The sequence below is a fragment of the Ammospiza caudacuta genome, chromosome 1 (genome assembly GCF_027887145.1).
Source record: "Ammospiza caudacuta isolate bAmmCau1 chromosome 1, bAmmCau1.pri, whole genome shotgun sequence".
Classification (NCBI taxonomy): domain Eukaryota; kingdom Metazoa; phylum Chordata; class Aves; order Passeriformes; family Passerellidae; genus Ammospiza; species Ammospiza caudacuta.
In genome coordinates this window covers 11,219,339-11,238,569 of record NC_080593.1, presented here as the reverse complement: position 1 = coordinate 11,238,569, position 19,231 = coordinate 11,219,339, and the positions used below count along the sequence as shown (strand labels likewise).

General features: G+C 41.1%; 1 protein-coding gene across 2 annotated transcripts in view; it reads left to right on the top strand.

Annotated features, from left to right (window-relative positions):
• Positions 1-302: 302 nt before the first annotated feature.
• The window catches only part of LARP4B (La ribonucleoprotein 4B), a 55,657-nt gene continuing 36,728 nt past the window's right edge, over positions 303-19,231 (top strand). For both annotated transcript variants that reach the window (XM_058808855.1, XM_058808847.1), the window contains exons 1-2: positions 303-474; positions 18,849-18,983. In XM_058808855.1, coding sequence (XP_058664838.1) covers positions 18,903-18,983 — 81 coding nt within the window. In that variant the 5' untranslated portion in view covers positions 303-474; positions 18,849-18,902. The remainder of the gene's footprint in view (positions 475-18,848; positions 18,984-19,231) is intronic.

The following is a 19,231-nucleotide window of genomic DNA, read 5'->3' as shown; positions in this document are numbered from 1 at the left end:
CTCCGCGCGTCACACGCCGCGCGCGCGCCGGGGCCCCCTCCCCCCTTCGCCGCTCCGCCAATCCGCGCGCGGCGGCGCCCGGCCGAGCGGCGCCGGCCAATCCCTTCCGCCGGCGGGGGCGGGACTTCCGCCGGGAGCCGGAAGCGGGTCTCTCATGCGAGCGGGTGGTTGAGTCTCGGCTCGGAGACGTTTCGGGCCCGGAGCCGCCGCCGCCCCCCCGCGCCCCCCCCCGCCCCGCCCGCCCCCGGCGCTGCCGCCGCCCGCGCCCCCTCGGCCCCGCCTCGCGCTCCGCTCTCCTCCTCACGGCATCCGGCGGCGAGGCCCCGGCGGCGGCGGCGGCGCGGCGAGAGGCCCCGGCGCCCGCGGGAACCCGACAGGAGCGAAAGGCCCCGCGCCGGCGGAGCCCCCCCCGTGCCCGCCCGCGTCCCCCGCGCCGAGCCCCGGCCCGAGGGCGGCGGCGGCTGTTGGTGACAGGTGAGTGCGAGGGGCCGCCCGGCCCGCGCCCTCCGGGCGGCGGCGCCCGCCGGGGCCGTTCCGCAGCCGCGTCTCCCGGTGCGGGGGGATGGCGGGGCCGAAGGGGGAGCGACACCCCCCGCTCCGTCGCCCCCTCGCACCGGGGAGGCGGCCGGAGCCGCCATCTTCCCACCCGAGGCGGTTCCCGGGGGAGAGACGGGAGGGAGGAGGAGGAGGAGGATCCCGGCTCGGGGCCGCGGTGCCGGCGGGGGTAGGGCGGGCGAGCCGCCGGGGCCGCTCCCGCACTGCGGCCTCGCCGCCCCGGGCACAGCGGGTGAGCTTTGCCCCCGCGCCGCCGGGGCCTTGCGAGAGAGCCGCGTGTGCCGCGGGCCGAGCGGGAGCGGGGCGAGCGCCGGGGGGCCCCGCCTGGAGCCGGGCCGGATGGGCGGCCGGGCCCCTCCGGAGCAGCGGGCGGTGCCGGGCCCTGGCCCGGGGCTCCGGGCACGGCGCTGACTCTCCACGGCAGCCGTGCCCCGAGCAGGTGAATTGCCGGCGGGAGCGCTCGGCCCCTGCGCTGCCCCCGGGATTTCGTTGTTGTTGGGCCTTCGGAGTTGTTTTCACTCTCGGTTTCGGTTTGTCCAGGTGCTCGAAATTACTACGTAGCTTTGTCCGCAGTTTAAACAGATGTGCACTTGGCAAACAGTGTTTGTTGTGTGAGATTCCTGTGTGGCAGATAAGTGTAATTATTTTTATTCTGCAGGTAAGCGAATTGAGGCAAAGTGGTTAAGACTTGCCTGTGGCCACACAGAGAGAGAGCTGGTTTCAAAACCACTGTTTAAACTTGAGTCACTCTTGGGGTAAAACCATGGGAATTCTGGCTTCCGATTCTGCCTCTTGTCTCTGGCCTAGTTTTGTTGGCCTCTGAATCCTTAGGAAAATTGGAGAAGGAATCTTTCTCTAGTACTGCCTCAAGGATTGCTGTTGGAAGGTCTGTCTTGTAGTTGAAGTTTCGTGTCAGACTTAGCTGTTTTTTACAGATTGGATAAATTCTCAAAGGTCAAAGCGTGTTGTATGTTTTTTTCAACTTGCTGGTATTTCACAACTCTTGGGTTTTGATTCTGGTCTGGTAACTTTTTATCAGTTGAACTTTCACTTCTCCCTGCTGATTTGTAAGCATTTCTTCAAGTCAGTTCTCAAGATATAAAGCTAATCAGCTTACTCACTCTAGCTATTAGAACAACATTGATATTTTTATATTTTTAATTTCTTTTGTGGGAAGTGAAAGGGAGGTCAAAACTAGGCTGAGGCCTGATAATACACATGCAAAAAGCAGTGTATATTTTTTGTATAATGTCTACAGAAAATTTTATGCTTCTAGCTGTGTTGTCATTCATGTGGGTATTCTCTATACAGAAGCCACAATTACGTCTGTGTTTAATTGGTCTCACATTTTGGGGGAAAATAATCTTTATTCGAATGGAGGTGAAAGTTTTCCTAAATGAATTACAAACATTGAATTTACAAGCAGAAAATTGAAAGCGTTTGATCTCTTGGATGTTCCTTAATAAACAATTGCATGCAATCAGGTCCTTAAGCGCACACAATGTTCTGGGTTACATTGAACTGTTTACCTTGTCATTTTTTCCAGGTGTTTTTTACCCATTTATACAGAAACACTGTGAAGGACTAAAGGTGTAAGCACACACAAGCATGTGCTGCCTTGGTTGCTTTTTATGGCTGGCTGTAGTGCCAATATACACAGAGAAAGTACAAATGGCTGATATGTATTTATTGTCTATAGTGCTTAGTTATGGGGCTGTATCTTAAATGTTTCATTACAGAGCAAAACAGAAGATCTGGAACTGGAGGCAGTTATGAGAGCTTGGGGGTTTTTGTTTCTTTGAGACCTACAGATACCATGTAGGCAGTTTCTGATGGTGGTGCTTTATTTCTATTAGAATGAAGTTAAATCCTTGGTTTATTTGCTGAAATGCAAAGTCAATAGAGGCAGGTTTGTCTCATCTACATGTTCTGTACCGATCTGTTGCTGCGTCCCTTATTAAGTCTCATATCTCGCAGCGGCTTTGGCTTTAAATCAGTTGAGAGCTTAATTGGCATGGTAATATAAACTCTTTGTTAAATATTTATTACATTACCTCACAGAATGCACATGCTAGACACGGAAAAGGCATGTTTGCGGCCATAGTGCATGACAAATCTAAAGTGACAGCTTAAAGGTAGCAAAAAAGGAGTTACAAAAAACAAAGTAATTAGCTGTAGATGTATTCCATTGGTTTGATTTTTTTCAAACTAGGTGGCTTTTAGGACCTTCAGCGCTATTAATGTTTAATTCCATGGTGTCTATATATATTCATCAGGCATCACATTCTCGTAAATTAACAGGTAAGGCACACAAATGAGAATGTAAAGCACTTGACTTGACTTTTCTCGTGCCTGTGCTGCAAGGAGCAGGTTTTGCAAAGGCCGCAGCCTTATCGATCCTGAAGAAGAACACTCTTGCCTTGGAGGTGCGAAGGTGGCTGTGGAGGGAGCTCACAAATGCAGTGTCAGGAGGGCTGTTGCTGGCAGAAAGAGATGAAGCAAGAAAAGAAATGTATTCTGGAGTCTGGAGATTAAGTTTTCAGAGTCTGATTTGTGTGTGTGTTCATGTACGCACATGTGTGCAAAACTTATGCGCCATAAGGCGTAATAAATGTGGTTTGCAAAGTTCTCTGTTCCTCTAAGCATTTACTAGCAAAATGACATTTTGGACAACAGGTCTGTCTAAGTCTTAGACAAAGCTGTAGAAAATAATCTCAGGCTGCATTTTTTTTCCTGCATGTAATCAGTGATACTCAGCCACCAGGTGTATTGGAAGTCTTGTGCGTTTGCATTTAGAATGGGCACACAGGTATGAGTAGGAAGGACAGGATGTTACAAAACAGGACGTTGTAAGGAAGAAAATTAACCCTCTCCCTGCAGTTATGAAATAGGCAATGAGCTATGTGTGGAGAGCTGTGTAGAAGATGACAATAAAAGCTACTCTTGTAGTAAAGGCCCTGGAGAGGTGTTTGAGCAATGTTGTTCTGAAAACAAGGCATGCACGTGCTGAAATTAGTACTCTGATTTTAGTCCATATGCAAGATCTAGACAGGTGGATTTCACCACAGAAGCCACTAATTGAATTAGAATGGGGAAAGTGATGTAAAACTTAAAACTAGCACTATTTCAAAGTTTGTAATCCCTTAAAAAAGAGAAGACACACACACAACCCCTTCCCCTGAGCTGATAATGTGCTTTGTCAAAGGCACCAGTTCTAACTGTATTTGCATTTTCAAGCTAATGCTTTGGGAAAGCTCTGTTTTCTTTTCCTGTGCATTAACTCCTCTGTGCTAAACTCAAGGCAAGCTAGTGTGTCATAATAGTTAAACACAAAAATAGCATTCTAAAGCAACTTCACTGAATATAAAACTGAGTGATATTTCACCTGGTCAAAAAACCTTTTTGTGCCATAAATACCAGATAATTGAAGAAGCCCCATTGCTATTTGAACAACCTGTTTCTTTTCTCTTTAAGCATATAATGACTTTGACTCTCTAATGATAAAAATGTGTCTACAACCAACAAGTTTGAGGCACTTGTTAGAAACAGACCAGAAGTCAATTTCTGTTCCACCCATTCATCTTCTTAAGTTCCATAAAAGTATTACAAGATAAAAACAGTTTCTGTTTATTGCTTCCCAGCTGGTGGTACTTAAATTTTGGTGATGTGATGGAGGCAAGGATTTATGAAATCACTGGTCTATGACATCTGTGTGTGTGTAGCTGTTCCATCCCCTTGCTAAGGGAGGGTGCCCCCCATTCAGAAGCAGGTGCTAGGAGCAGTACCCACAGACAACAAAGGCACTTTGGAGTGCTCAAATTAGGTGTGACTGTAATACAGCATAAATGTGTGCTTAGGATAGCCATGGCAGTGTTCATTCTGTGATGTGTGCTGCTGCAGGTATTTTGTGTCTGGGTATGTGTTTCAGGAACAGCAATTAACTCCAAAATTGGAAGTCTGACAGAGGTTACTAATATGTGGCTAGCTGCTTGGCCTAGAACATTGCTGGGAATTGGGGAAGCGCTGCTTTGACACCCTGATGAATCACCAATTTCTTTGAGTCTTAATCTTTTCCAACGCTCTCGTTTACCAGAGAGGGCTGGGCTATGCATGTTCTGGATCCTGTCAGTCCAGCTCCTTAATGGGTAGTTGAATGATGTAATACAAAAGGAATCAGTTGTTCATAAGCTGAATGGATTGCCACCTCTGCACTTCCAGCAGCTCTGTTGTTATTCTCATAAGGCTGTTGGCATGTAAGGAGCTGGTGTTCCAGAGAGCATATCCTACAGTAAAGGTTTATTCTGGATTGCCTCTGTGGCCCTGTAGAGTTCAGATATATCAAGTTCAGTGTAGGTGTCTCTAAGGTAGTGGCAGGTATACCCAGCTTTGAGTTCTGGACTGTTGCACATATAGATAGAAATATAGATGCCTATAGAAATGTACAGACATCTGTCTGCTGTGGTAGCCTGTGATGAATTGGACACAATTGCTTTATCTCTTAGGGATTCTTTTCTAAAATGCCAGTATCACTTTCATTATTGAAAACAGGAAACACTGGCAACACAGACTTTGGAAATTACACCTTCAGATGCTATCACAATTTCACATGGGATATGTTCAGGAATGCACTGAGTTTTCAGTGTGAAGGACATACAGTTATTTTATCTAAAGCTTATGCTGGGCTTTTTGGAAGGCTAAATACTGTATCACCTTATTTGGCTTTTAGATTTCTTGTGGTTTTTTGAGCAAGTATCTAAACAATATTTTCCTTTTGTATGGGTTAATTCTCTCTAAATTGGCCCTTCCCTCCCGACTTCTGGAAGTGAGCAACAATGGTGAATACTTTATTGGTACTATTCATAAGGCAGACTTCCATCTGTCTTGTTAGTGGAATTGCAAACTTGCTTAAAACACTATAGATTTCTGTTACTCTGTTAAAAGTGTTTATCAGTGTTTCTCAGCCCATCTAATGTTCTGCAGTCTGTTTTAAGTAAAGTATTTTATAGTCACAGGATGCCAGTGATCCAACAGGGAAACCCAAGAAACAAAATATTAGTTAAATAGTAACTATGTTGAGAAAAAAAATCATAAATCTCATTCAGCAGAAACTTAATGAAAGGTTTGAAAGCTTTACGGTGATGTCTCTTGGCAGCTTTATGGTTTTGTTTTCGGTCACTGTTGGTATCCATATGCGTATTTTCACAGGTTGTGATGCTGTCACAGGTTGCCCCACAACAGAGTCTGACTCTGACTGTTGTTCAAACAAGGAACTGATGAATCAACAGGCCAATGTCCAAAGTAGCTTGCTTTTCCATACCCCAGTGCTGAGGTTTATGCTCAAATGTTTGATGTATCCTCCTGGTTTCTGGTTTTTGTTCTAGGAATTAAAAGTAGAGCAGAAGTGAAGAATGTACTGGGGCATGGTTACTTTAAGTGCTGAGCTACCTGTGTGTGCAGAATTTGCAGTCTTATCTCAGAGTTTCATTCCCATTCAATGTTGTTGCTGCCCAACAGATAGGGACAGAAAATGGTCACCATGTTGCTGCTTAAAGCAGCAAGGCAAACAATTTGGTCAGAATATCATTGTCTACATTGGCATCTCTCCAGGATCTTGGCTTTGTGTCCCTGCTCAAATTTAAAGCTTCTTGTCCAGTTCTTCATAATAAATGTCAAAAACTTATGCTATCAAGAAGGGAAGGGACTCTTTTTAATGAAAATATGTTACAGCTTAGTTTATAGTCTATATTTTATGATTATAATTTTCTTAGTTGACACTGTGTATTCTAACTGGATTCAAGGAATAAGTGAAATTTTTAGAAGGGTCTGTGCCCAGTTATTTTGACTTGCAAGGAAAAATTATTGTCATTAAATCCAAGCTAAAATATTGGCAGTCCATCCTTTAACTGTGAGTCAAAACCTGAATTACCAGTAGTTTTGATTACAGTGATACTCTAGGAAAGTGGGGTACTCTAACTGTGAACAAATGTGCACCCAATAGTCTTTCATACTATTTAAAACAGTGATTTAAAACTAGCAAGAGCTGCTTCTGGTTTCGGTGAAGCTTGCAATGGAGGATGGTAGCCTTTTTTAAAAGAGGAAGTAATGCTAAAATGACTGGATTATTGGAGTTAAATTCTATTTTTGGTGAAGAGGTTAATGAAATAATCTTTGGCAAAAAGCGTTAGTTTCCTTTTCTTTTACACAGCCTTAAAATTCAATCATGCTTCTTCTGTAAGTAGTTAAATTTCAGTTTAGATTTGGACCTTAAGATGTTTCGAAACTTAAACTAACATTCTAGGTCAATGACTGCTTTTCAAGTCATCAGAAAAAAAAAACAAAACGAAACCCCAGAGATTGAGGGGAGTTAATCCCAGGCTGTTTATTGAAATAGTCTTTGCATTGTCAGTGATTGCTGTATGCATTGGTGTTGGGACAAAAATTGTCACTGTACCTTTTTGCTTATCACTGGCATTATCAACATCATATGTGGTTATATATACCTCTCACTTGGTCTTTCTGTAGGTATAGATCCTCTTCTCTCCTAGTTTTCTCAGGCCTGTTGTAAGGGAAGATATATTCCAGGAGGATTGTAAGGTTGTCCCTTTGGTTTGCATCAAATCTTTTCCAGAATTCTAGTTCTGTGTGCATTTGAATTTGAGATCTGTGGTGTTAGATTTCTGCTTCCCTGAGTTAGGAGTTTATTGTATGGTCCCAGAATGCCATGATAAAGAACTTGGCAAATTGGCTTTGAAGCTGTGTATGTGTCTTAAATAATAATTCAAAGTACTAAAAATATTAAGAGTCCTGGAAATTCCATATGCAGCTTTTGACCTCCTCTTGCTTAAGTGCAACACTGATTGCAGGCTTGAAACGTGGAATCCAAGTAATAGCAATATTCTAAGATAAGACTATTAAGGTCTGTTAAAGAAGGTCAGCCTTCTAACCTCACCCTTGGAACTGCACTGAATATTAACCCTGTAGCTTCAAGTGGTGTTTTTAGTCTTGTCTTTCATCATAAAATGCTGCATCTGCTTCTGCCAACTTTGGAATTTTTCTGAGGAAGATGTTGTTCATAAAATCCTGCCCAGCAAAGCTGGGTTAGTTGTTTCCTTCACCTGTGCCAAGTGTCCTGCCTGGAGTCACAGGCAGGCTGTGAGTGCTCCAGCCACTCTCTGGCCAGCAGCGTAGTGAAGAATGCGGAAAACTTAGAGCTGGTATTGGTAAATGGTGAGGAGGAACATTCAGTAATTGAAACAAGGAAGTTCGTTGTTCCCAGCATTGCCAAACTCACCCTCTTCATGCACAACATGTAACTTGTTCCCTCTAAGCAAGTGCTAAACCTCCTGGAAGCTCAGCATGTGTTACAGCATTTGAAGATTTAGTGTTTCTTTGAAGAACTGGGAAAAGACCATCAGTTGTTGCCTCTTAGCTTTAAAAACTTGAAGCAACTAGTAAAATACTTTAGAACTGGCAGTTGTTTTGTTAAACAAACAGAATTTATGAAATGACAGGTCCACTCACAGTGAGCCTGACGTGCTGAGGTGCTGGTGAGTATGTTATCCAACAAAGTTCAGAATCTTTTTAGTTTCAAAGTCAGGAGTCAGTTTGTCTTAGACTGAAACTGTTTCTCACAGTGAAAGTGCAACAGTCTCCTAAACTTGACTTCTCTGTGTGAGTTCTTAGCATGCTTAATTGTTGCTTCTTTCAGCACGGGAATAGGAAAATTATTCTTACACTTCCCTTCAATAGCTACTTTAGAGAAAAGCAAACATCAAAAAAACACCCTCACCTCATTGGTTAAGGGAGAGCAAGCCAGTTATGTGGAGAAGGAAGGAAAACAAAGAAAATACATTATTATGCAAGATATTATCTTTGCATAATAATTCCTCATATGTGCATGAATTCAGAGAAGGTATGGTAGGATGAGACAGACTTGGTGTCCAGAGTGCCAGAGTAAACTCACCTGCTGGAGATAAGATATCTGTCAAATTAGAGAATAGTTTGAATGAAATAGATTGTAGATCTATTTTCTGATAGCCTTGTTAATCTCCTCATGAAGTCTTGGTTGGCTATGGGAAGGAGCAATACAGGCCTATTTTAAGAGTTCAAAAGTTTAAGCTACCATGTAGTGTTCTGTAAATGACTATTTAAAAATAGTACAGGAATGAGCAAGTTTTTGGGAAACCCAGTCATTAGTGCTAACAGGTATTTGCTCCTGCTCTGTCTACTCCAGGGCAAGCTTGAATTTTCTCACCAATTCAATTTATTTTTTCTAATCAATTGCTCTTCTGCTTTCTGTATGTATAGAAGTGTTGTGCAGTTTTTGACTCGTGTCATATTAGTGAAAGCAAGCAACATGGATGGTGGTTGCTTTAGGTGAGGTTTTGTATTTGATGGTGCTAAAATTTAGAAACATACTTTTGTGATGCTTTCAGTCACTTTTTTCCCCCATAATTTAACATTTGCCTGAAATGACAATTTCTGGATCAGTGAGCAGTATTTGATATTAAATATTGGTATTACATTAAAAGCCTGGAACAGTCTCCCAGCTAATTGGTTGGCATAAAGACCTCAAGTTATTGAAAAGCTTTGGCTTTCAGAGAAAATCCAATTAGCCTATCAAAGACCACCCTAAAAGATCTAGAATTAATATTTCTGTAGAAAGTAAACCTTTTTAGCAGTTAAATTTATGCATATTAGTAAAAATACCAAGACTTTTCTTTGTATTGCTTCAGCTGTTATGTTTGCAGATGTGAATCCTACTGGACTGGACACAGCAAGCATAGGTGTTGCCTTGTAGGTGGATGGGAATGTTACAAAAAGTCAATGTGAATAGTGCATTAGTGTAATATATGATGCCTATGCTCTGATGAGATTATTAAAATATATTAATTAAAGAAAAAAAGTCCTGCTGAAGGAAGGAGCTTCCATCACATCCTGCAGTTTCTCTTAACCCATGTTAGGCATAAATATAAGGGGGTTTATTTACTTAGTCATTATTTAGGCTGGCTGGGTTTAGAAGATTATATGAAGAATTAGTTTGCCTCTATGGTTAGACTTTTATTCCAAATGTAGCCTGGAAGCAGAGGCAGATAGGAAGTGCTGTGCAGAGTGTGGGGTCCCACTCTAAGCTTGTCATTCAGTAGCTCCTTTAAAGCATTGCTTGCCCTGTATTTAGGCTTAATGAGTTTTCTGATTATTTCAGTGCAGGAGAGGCAGTGACTTGCACTGGCCTGTCCTTTCACTCTTTAATTCGGTACAGACAATGTTCAACTGCTGGGGTTTCTGTTGTGAAGGTCCTGCAGATATGTTACTGTAGCCTTTACTTTCCTTTTTTGGTTTTGGGTTGTTTTGGGGTTTTTTTTTTTATTGGTGATGCTTTGTAACAGCAGCAGCAGAGTGATGTGGATCTCAGCTGTTGAGTTCCACTGAGAACTGGAGTTCTGCTCTCTGCTCCTCTGGTTTCCTGGAGCAGGACAGAAGGGTTGATGCCACCAGGCATTCAGCTTGAGTCCTCTGTGCTCTGCTGCTGCTTTGGTGGCCACAGAAGTGAAGTGTGTGTGCAGGCACCTACTGTGTAGTTCTGTTTAACTATAGAAGGGGGTGTTCAGATTTATTCAAATTCTGGTGATATTTTCTGCCCTGGAAAAGTAAAAGGTTGCACCAAAGCTGGGAGTCAGGCAGGAAGTCAAATGCTTACAAATGTAAGGGAGGGCAAGTGATGGAGCATTTTAGTGAAAAATCATTATACTTCAAGGTACTTACCTAATCTGCTTGAGTAACAAATTCCTGATCTTTTCCTGAGAAAGTTAAAAGACATTTTTATTCAATGTGAGATGTTTTCTGCTCTTTGTAGGCCTTGGTAATGAATGCAGAATGTGTAATTCTACATTCAGCTTATCAAGAGAGAACAGGTTGTGGAGAACTATGATCATAATTAATTTATATTAAGTTAGCATTCCACTTTTCTGAATTCTTATGATTTGGTTGACCTGCTAACAATTTAACTTTGCCATTTGAGGGGTTGCTTAGAAAATGCACAAATCTGAGAGTTGAGAGATGAATTTTAATTAAGTGTGGTACTTTTGAAATCATAATCTGATAAATATCTTATCTGGCACGATAGTTATAATAGAAATTAAATATATATCTTTATGAATAACCTGCAGGGTGTGTGCTGTTAGTCCACTTACAGTGAGGAAAACAAGCTTGTGGCTTTGTGATGGATGTGCAACGTGAAGCAACTCCTGCTAATTAATGAGTTGAGTTTCTTAATGTAATGTGCTTCAGCCTGCAGTCAGGAGAGTGCTGCTTCAGACTTGAAAACTGAGAACAAGCCATAAGCAAACTGAAAACTGCCCATGACACAATCACTCTTGTCTTCAAGGCACATGACATTCTTATAAGGCATAAAAATTTCTTCCTAGTGGCTTATTCCTGCTTGGTAGGCACTACTAGTGTTCTTAAATGGTAAGATTTTTGTTAGGTTATATACCATTAAACATCTGGTTTATTGCATTACTGAGGAGGATGTGAGCCACAGGCTTCTTGGTCCATCTCTGGAGTGATGTTTGAGTGCACATCAGATAATAACTGCATGTGTAGTTTCTTGGTGTGCAGGAGGGCTGCAGAAATTCTGTGAGAGACCATTGAGTGTAGTGAAATTATTTCATTTTCATTACACACATGTATTTTAAATGCAGTACATAACAGGATGACCTCCACCAATAAAAAATTATAATTTTTGTGTATATTTTTTGTATCTAGCCTTTTATCTTCTGTGCACCGTTGACATCATCTTGTTTGAGGTGCTGAGTAAGACTGTAACTTTACCCTCTTCCCATTTTTCTTGCTCTTCACTGAAAGAGTTTTTCGTATGGCTCTGTACAGAGTCCTCATCATTCACCAGTATCAGGTTTCTTTGGTATTTTATCACCTTTGTTTAGTAACTTGCTGCTTGGCATCTTTTGGACAGCTAATTACTGTAATGATCTGGATTTCCAGACTTGCAGAGTAATCAGTTCTGATGTCTCTTCATAGCCCAGGTTTCTGTGTGAGTGGGAATGTTCAGTAAATGATGAGAGTTGTGAATTGCTTGGGAAGCCTCACACAGAAATAGATCTTTAAATTAAAAAATGCAGCGTTCCTTTTAAACAGCAAGATTTACTATTGCAGCCTTTTTAAAATGAGAGACTACATTTTAAGGGATAATTAATAGAATTGCAGAATAATTTTGGAGGCTGTCAGCCTTATAAACAACAGAAGGGATTTAAAAAAAACAAAGTTGTGAAGTAGGTGCAGCAGCAGCTCTAAATGATTTGTGTTTTCTGTTGAATGATGTTAAAAAGGTACAGCATTAAGGTTTAATTGTTCTTCTGACACTGCAGTTCTTGCTGTTGCCTTGTGCATTTTGAAGTGCCTTGAGTTTTCCAAGTGTTCTGTTGCAGGTTTGCCCCCAGTGCTTAGGTCCATGTTCCTTTTCAGGAACCCAGAAGTTGCATTATTCTGGAGAGTGCTGGGGCATAAGTAATTTCTTGGCAGGAAGGAAAACTGAAACAAATCCAATGGTACTTTTCTTGGGTTTTTTGAAATCTAACTTTGTATGTGCCAGCATGGTGGCTGCACTGGGTGCTTGTATGTTTTGAAACCTTCATCTGACAGACTTGCATAGATCACTGGCTCTAAACACTAAGCTCCAGAGGTGAATTTTCAACTTTTTCCCCAACTGTTGAGCTAATCAGCAGTTAAACAAATTGAGGACCTTGTGATGATTTTTAGTAGTAGTGTATTCAAGACTTCTGTAGACACATGCTGTGACTAAATATTTGTCGTGTCAGCTTTTTAATTGCTGTTGTGTAATAGAGATTTTACAACTGATGTAGGCACAGTGATGATTGCAGAGATGGCCACAAACAGATACGCTTTTGGTGCTGTTAGATTTCTTATTCACAGCTATATTATCTGCTGTGGTGATGGAACTTCTTCACAGTATATTTTATTTTAAATAATGCCATCCTTTGAAAGCTGGATTGCTTGTCACATCTGTTCTGTAAAGAAACTGATTTCCTGCTTTGAAGGGAAAGATGGAAACCCCTGAGTTGTCACAAGTTTCTCTGTGGACATGACGCAGCCTGGATGATGTTACTCATCTACAGAATGGCAGCATGTGCCCCATGCAGCAGCATGATGGGTCAGCTCTCACAGCTGAGATGTTTTTTTGAAAGTATCCTCAAACAACCACCTGATGAAAATTGCAAGTTTGTATCAGTGCTTATGACACTAAGAGGGAAACTCTCAGCCCTTCAGGATTAGGGTTTTTCCAGTTTTTCTTGGTGATGCTGTATAAGCTTAACCAAATATCCTGTATCTGAGTTGGCACTGGGACTGAGAACATGATTAACTCTTGATATATTACATATGCTTTGGCTATTCACAAAGCTGGTGAAACTAATAAAGAAAAGTTAAACTTCATTTAAAGAGGAGCTAATGTATTAAAATTGTAGCATATTTTTGGGAAAGGCATCTACTATTTCTCATATAAATGTCTATGTGATGTGTTCAGCAGGTGCTAAGACTTTTCAGAGCTGAGGTCAGTGGTAGCTCTGATTACCTCTGCTGTGGTGTCGTGATCCTCATGGGTACAAAAGTGTGTGGTACATGGTGAGAAAGAATGTTCTCTCTCACTGCAGAAAGAGGATTTCTGGCTTGCAGCTGGAAGTTTGTTATGAGGCTCAAGTTAAGCAATGCACCTCTGTTTGGAAAACATTTTAAGCTTTCTCATGTTACTGAAGTGTATTTCTGTATTAGCCTTGTGAAAACTTAATCTGTGTTTAAAGTTTCTAAAATGTTTGCTAGGAAGAATTCTGCACAAAGCTAAACTCAAATCTATTTTTGTTTGTACTTGCTGGAAGAGCAGTGAAAAGTTCTTTTATTCTAGTGAGCTTTTTTTGCTTTATGCTGTTGCTGTTTGCAGGGTGAAAGTTAGTTGTCAGCACTTGCATTTGTAAATCTCTTTTTAAGGGCTGATTACCCTGGGCTGAAAGTTGGCAGGCAAGATCTCGGCCCTAGAGCATTGTTTGGGGTTTTGCATGTTTTTAAATAACAGATCTATGTGACTGATTTGATTGAGGGAACACATGCTGCTACACAGACTACAGTAACTCTAGACAGTGAAACAGAGTGCAGAAAAGCACACTTTGAATATGAATGAGAAAATTAGAGATGTCTACAGTGAAAGCAGGAGGATTGGGGGCTACACTCCAGGGAGGTCAGCAAGGGCAGTAGGGGTTTTGTTTGCTGTGTAACAATCAGGGAGAGAGATGTCTTTTCCAAACTATTTGCAAGGTTGTGGTGCATGTGGAAGCAGAGTGTTTATAAATACCTTCAGACAGTTGCACATTAACTCTGCTCACACTGAGATACCCAAACCTGCACTAAAGGCAGAGTAAAGGTTGGCTGGGTGTTGGCACCACACTGACACACACGTGTGGCTTCTGGATGAGAGCAGTCCCAGCTCTGCTTGGCTTGGCACCCAGGCAAGAGTCATCATGTGGTTGTGTGCACTTATCTGTGCAGTCATTCTGTGGGCCATTGCTGGTTTGTATCTTCTGAAATTATGGAATTCTTATAACTAGATGGCTTTGAAAATACTTGACAGAGAAGAACCATAGTGTCAGCTTTAAAAAAAACCAAAATGCTACAAGTGCCCAAAAAACCTCACAAAAACCTCAGACAAAAAAAAAAAAAATTAAAAATCAAGCTCTCCTCCCCAAACAAAAACCCCTTATCTTTCTATTTGTGAAGGTGGTTGTGGATGTTGCAGAGTGAAACCAGGAGGCTGAAATACCCATGTTGCTTGACCAGATGGTCTCAATCCCTCCTGAAAATATTCTTTTAACTCCTCAAGTTAACCACTCACCAGATGTCCCCAGGGGCAGATCTGAACAAGTGAAGGGTAACTAATGAGAAAAGGACTAATAAAGCACTCTTGCCCTTGCTGTTGCAATTACTAGTTTTGCAGATGGAGCAGTGTATTACAGTTTTGGGGAAAGCAAACATGGTTGAATATTGTGCTGTTTCTAAAGAAAAATGTTTTTCCTGTATTTTAAACTTCACTGTCTTGGCTATTTACAAACCAAATTTGGACTACTTTTGATAAGTCTCAATGCAATCTAGGCAGATTCTCTTGGGACAGATAGTTGTAGACATAAGTACTTAAATGTCTGTAGTAGAGTCAAGAACAGAGTTATTCTCAAGTTGCTGAACTTGACTTATTACTCCACGATGGCCAGTGTCAAGCCAGAAGGATATAATGGTTTACTATATGCATTTGCAGAAATTGAAATTAATGGGTGCTTCTAAATCAGTGAAACACTGGCCTAGCTTGCCCAGAGAGGTGGTGGATGCACCATGCCTGGAAGCATTCAAGGTCAGGTTGGACAGGACTCTGAGCAATCTGATCGAGTTGAACATGTCCCTGCTTCTTGCAGAGGAGTTGGACTAAATGACCTTCAAAAGGCCCCTTTCAACTAAAAAACTGCTCTGTGATTCTGTGATGAAAAAATTGTCATTTGATTGTGATAGCTCAGTGTTCTGCTGTAGGTACTGCTATCTCTGTTCCAAAAGGGTTTCCAACTTGCATTTTTCTCTTGAATGTCTCCTGCTTATTGCTGCAACACTTATTTATGCAAAGATACATTGAACTGCTGACTGGTAAACCCTATCTTTTAAAGTCATGGACAAGGTAACTCTTCAGCTGGATGATAATTTTTATTGCTGCATTAAAATGCTCCATTTAACTTGTCACTAATCCAGCTGATAAACTATTTCAAACAGTGAATATGTACCTGTGGTTTCTAGAATTGCCAGTTATTGATTGTGGTTTGTATAAATAAGCTTTTATATGAAGAGATATATCAATACTAATGAAAAACATGCTAAAACATATCATATGGAGAGCTTTTAACATTCCATGGTTTTTATTGGTTTTCTCTTTCCTGAAGTATCACTGCCTTTTTCTACAGCCCTTGTATTCTCTGCCATGATAGTCATGGGAGTCTGCTGCCATGTGGGTTTTGTTCTCTAGGAGTCCAAAAGTGGCAGCTCTGCAGTAGGAAAGGTGGCATTAACTTTCCAGAACAGCCCTGCATGTGGAGTCATTTTGAAGTATCTCACAACCACTGGGATTTTGCAGCTGAGCACTTGACATCCTGCAGACTTGTAGCAGTGGGATGTATTAAGTGAAGAAAAATTGCAACAGAAGCTCCCTCCTTCTGTGTTTGGGAGCTTTCTGTACGGCTTGCTCATTTGCAGAAAGGCAAAGGATGATCATTGTTAAAATCACAGGATTTGGAAAGCAGGTTTTATCCTCTTCAAACAAATTAATTTATTGCTGTTGTTTGAAGTGCCATTTTGATACTTAGAGATGAAAATTCAACTTAAATATATGGGTTTGACATTGTAATTACTAAAAAGAATTTGTTTACAAGGTGAGTGGTATTAGGATGGTGTGTATCACAACAAATCCATGTGTCTAATGAGAATATGATTATTAGTCTGAGTAAGCAAAGTTACCTGTTGCTTCAATCTAGACTTGGCCTGGGATAAGCATCTTGCATAATCTCATCTAAGGGATTTCTGTAAAGCAGGAGGGTGATATGCTGTTCTAATTGCTGGTGGCTTACCCAAGGAATTTGGAGTTGCAGCGTGCACACTGCAGTGGTGTGATGTCAGGTTAGCTGACAACCTGTCTATCCTCAGCTGCAATTAATGATTTAGCTGGGTATTTTGTGCTTGATGGCCAGTCAGCAAATGCTTTAAAGGACATATATGTAGTGGAACTTTACTTTTTGTTTGACAGATTCATATAACTGCAGCTGTTTCCCTTCCCTTCCTTTATCCATAAACTTAGAAAGTTCTGGTGTTAACATATGTACCAGAGGATGGAAGAGACTGCAGCATGGCTCTGGACAGGCTGGTCCTAGAAGGGAGTGGGAATATATGAGATAAATAGGTGACAGAAGGATGTAAAGAGCTACCTTAACATGGATATTGGGATCAAACTGCTGAGTAGATACCACCATTGCTGAGTAGTTACCACCATTGCTGAGTGAAACATGCTTGTCTTTCTCTAAAGTAGCCTTTAGCTTATGACTGGACTAAAGCCATGCCCGAGGGTAGTATGATCAACAGCGGAGGTTACATACAGTGAATGTGAAATGACTAAGGAGTCTTGGGTTCTTTTTAGAAAGAAAAATTAATCCAAAATTTGGGAAGGCTAAACACAATTTCTTTAAAAAATATGAACAGAAACAGAAGTGTTGTCCAAGAGGCTTGGACACTTCATGCAGTGCTAAAGTGTCTGCTTCTTCCCATGCATGGCTTTGAGCAACACAGAGTCTGGCTATTTAATACTGCTTTTGAAAAGTTTGCTTTCATCCTGAGGATGGTTTTTGGTTATTTTATAAAATATGAACATCCTGAATGAATTCCAGGCTTTGTTACATAACCTGTGAGTATATTTGTGTGTAACACTGTCAGGGATAGTGTAATTTTTTAGTTCCATTTTAATGTGATTTTTTGTCTGTGCCAGTTCTTCCTTAAGTAGTTTCTATTCCAGGGTGAGAGACATAGTGTTAAGAAAAGAAACTTCTGAGAATAAAACAGTGACTTGTGTTTCTTTTGAAAACATACTTTTTGTGCTAACTTCACATCAGTAGCATGAGGTAATAAGCAACTGTTCATGTAAGCTGAAATGTTCATCTTCTTGGGGATGTCAGTGTATTTTGTATCCTCAGCTACATGTACAAAATACCTTTGCATAATCCTGTAATACAGGTGCTCAAATCAGTTTATAGCTGAACATAGTAATTTTCTTTGAAAATGTTGGAATATATTCAGTCAGTTGCATTTGATATTTGCTTTTGTCCATTTCAAAATACAGTGTGAAGGAGACTCATGGAAAGCCATAATGCTCTAGACTGAAGGTCTTCTTAAATCTAGCCTTGGAGTCAAGGTAGCCTAAAATGGGCTTATGTTCCTAAAGAATGGAACATAACTTAGATGTGCTACAAATCTTTACATTTTCATTTTAGGGAGATTGCATGTTTGGTGTCACCAGCTTGAAGACAATAAACCTTTCTCATGCATTGTTACAGATCCAGTACTGGAATTTCCTGTGAATAAAAAACTAAAAAAACATTTTACATTATTACAGCGACCTGAGTGGGTCGCTGGTGGTGAGAGAGATGGGAATTTTGTTTCTTGATTAGAAGGTTGGATTTATTGATACATCATATATAATACATTATGACTATACTAAATAGAATAAAGAGAGAAGTTTGCAGAGCTGCTAGGTTAAGCTAAGAATAGAAAAAAAGAATTTATAACAAAGTTGTGTCTAAGGACTCAGTCCCTAGCTTGCACTCGTGATTGGCCTCCAGTTATAAACATGGGAACATGAGCTAATCAAGGTGCTCTTGTTGCATTCTACAGCATCTGATAATAATTCTTTATGTTCTCTTCTGAGGCCTCTGCCCTCCAGAAGACGCAGAAATCTGAAAGAAAGGATTTCTGTGAAAAAATGTTTGTGACATTACATCTTTTTAGAAAAGAAAAAAAATATAAAGCCTGTCTTTCACACCTCAATATTTACTTTGAGACTTCATGCTTTGAATTAGTTTTTATTGTTTGTTTGGCAACTTTTAAAAATAACAGCATTAAATAATAGCGTCAAATTTCAAAGCAATGTCACTGTCAGACTTTCAACTCTACTGAGTTTTTAACTTGTTTAATCAAATAAAATAAGATTTTGGGGTGATAGAGCAGAAGAACTGGTTGAGCATTACTAGTCTAGCAGAACTGTTGTAACATGCTTCTTAAATCTTGCAAAGATAAAATGACCATAAAAGTAGTTATGGAAGAAGGGTTGGTTTGTGACTAAATGCTTCTTAGTGAGTGGAGTCTGCAGGTGGTATGAAGAAGTCATGGTTTGAAATGCAGCCTGAATAAGTCAGGTGAGAATCAAGAGAAACTTTCCCAGTGGAATTTCCCTGCCCAATGCTGTGGCAAGTGTTGATCTGTAATCCCAAAGCAGCTAGTGACTGGGAGCTGAGTGTGTCTGCAAGGTGGCTTTATCCTCATTTTATGTTTTCTCTGGGTGCATAATCCCAGCTGAATTGTGTGGAAGTTCTTTGGGCCTTTGCTCTGAGTCAGGGTGGCGTGTCTGGAGTGGCTGTGGTTCTCAAGAATTTCAACAACCACTTACAGAATCTTTTGTCTTCTTATTTCTGCAGCTTACAAAGGTGACCACTAAAGTTCTCTCTGAGCAGCCAAAAAGCAGACAGCTCATGACTTCTGATCAGGACACTAAAGTTGTGGCTGAACCGCAGGTGCAGCAAGTACAAGAAGTTAAGGACGGTTCTCATCTAGTAAGTATTATAATTGCATGTTCCCCTGGTGTGCTGTAGGAAACATTGTGTTTTCATCATGTCTTAATCAAAATTGTAGGTCAGAACATTTTAGAAGACAGTTGGCTGACAGAAAGCATTGAAACATTAAACAGCCAGAACAGAGCTGTTGGAGGTGGTTAATTCTCCATACTGACCAGAAACTCAACTTAGCTTGGCTTCAGCCCTTTGGGGGGAAATTTACATAAACTGCAAGATAGGACAGTTAG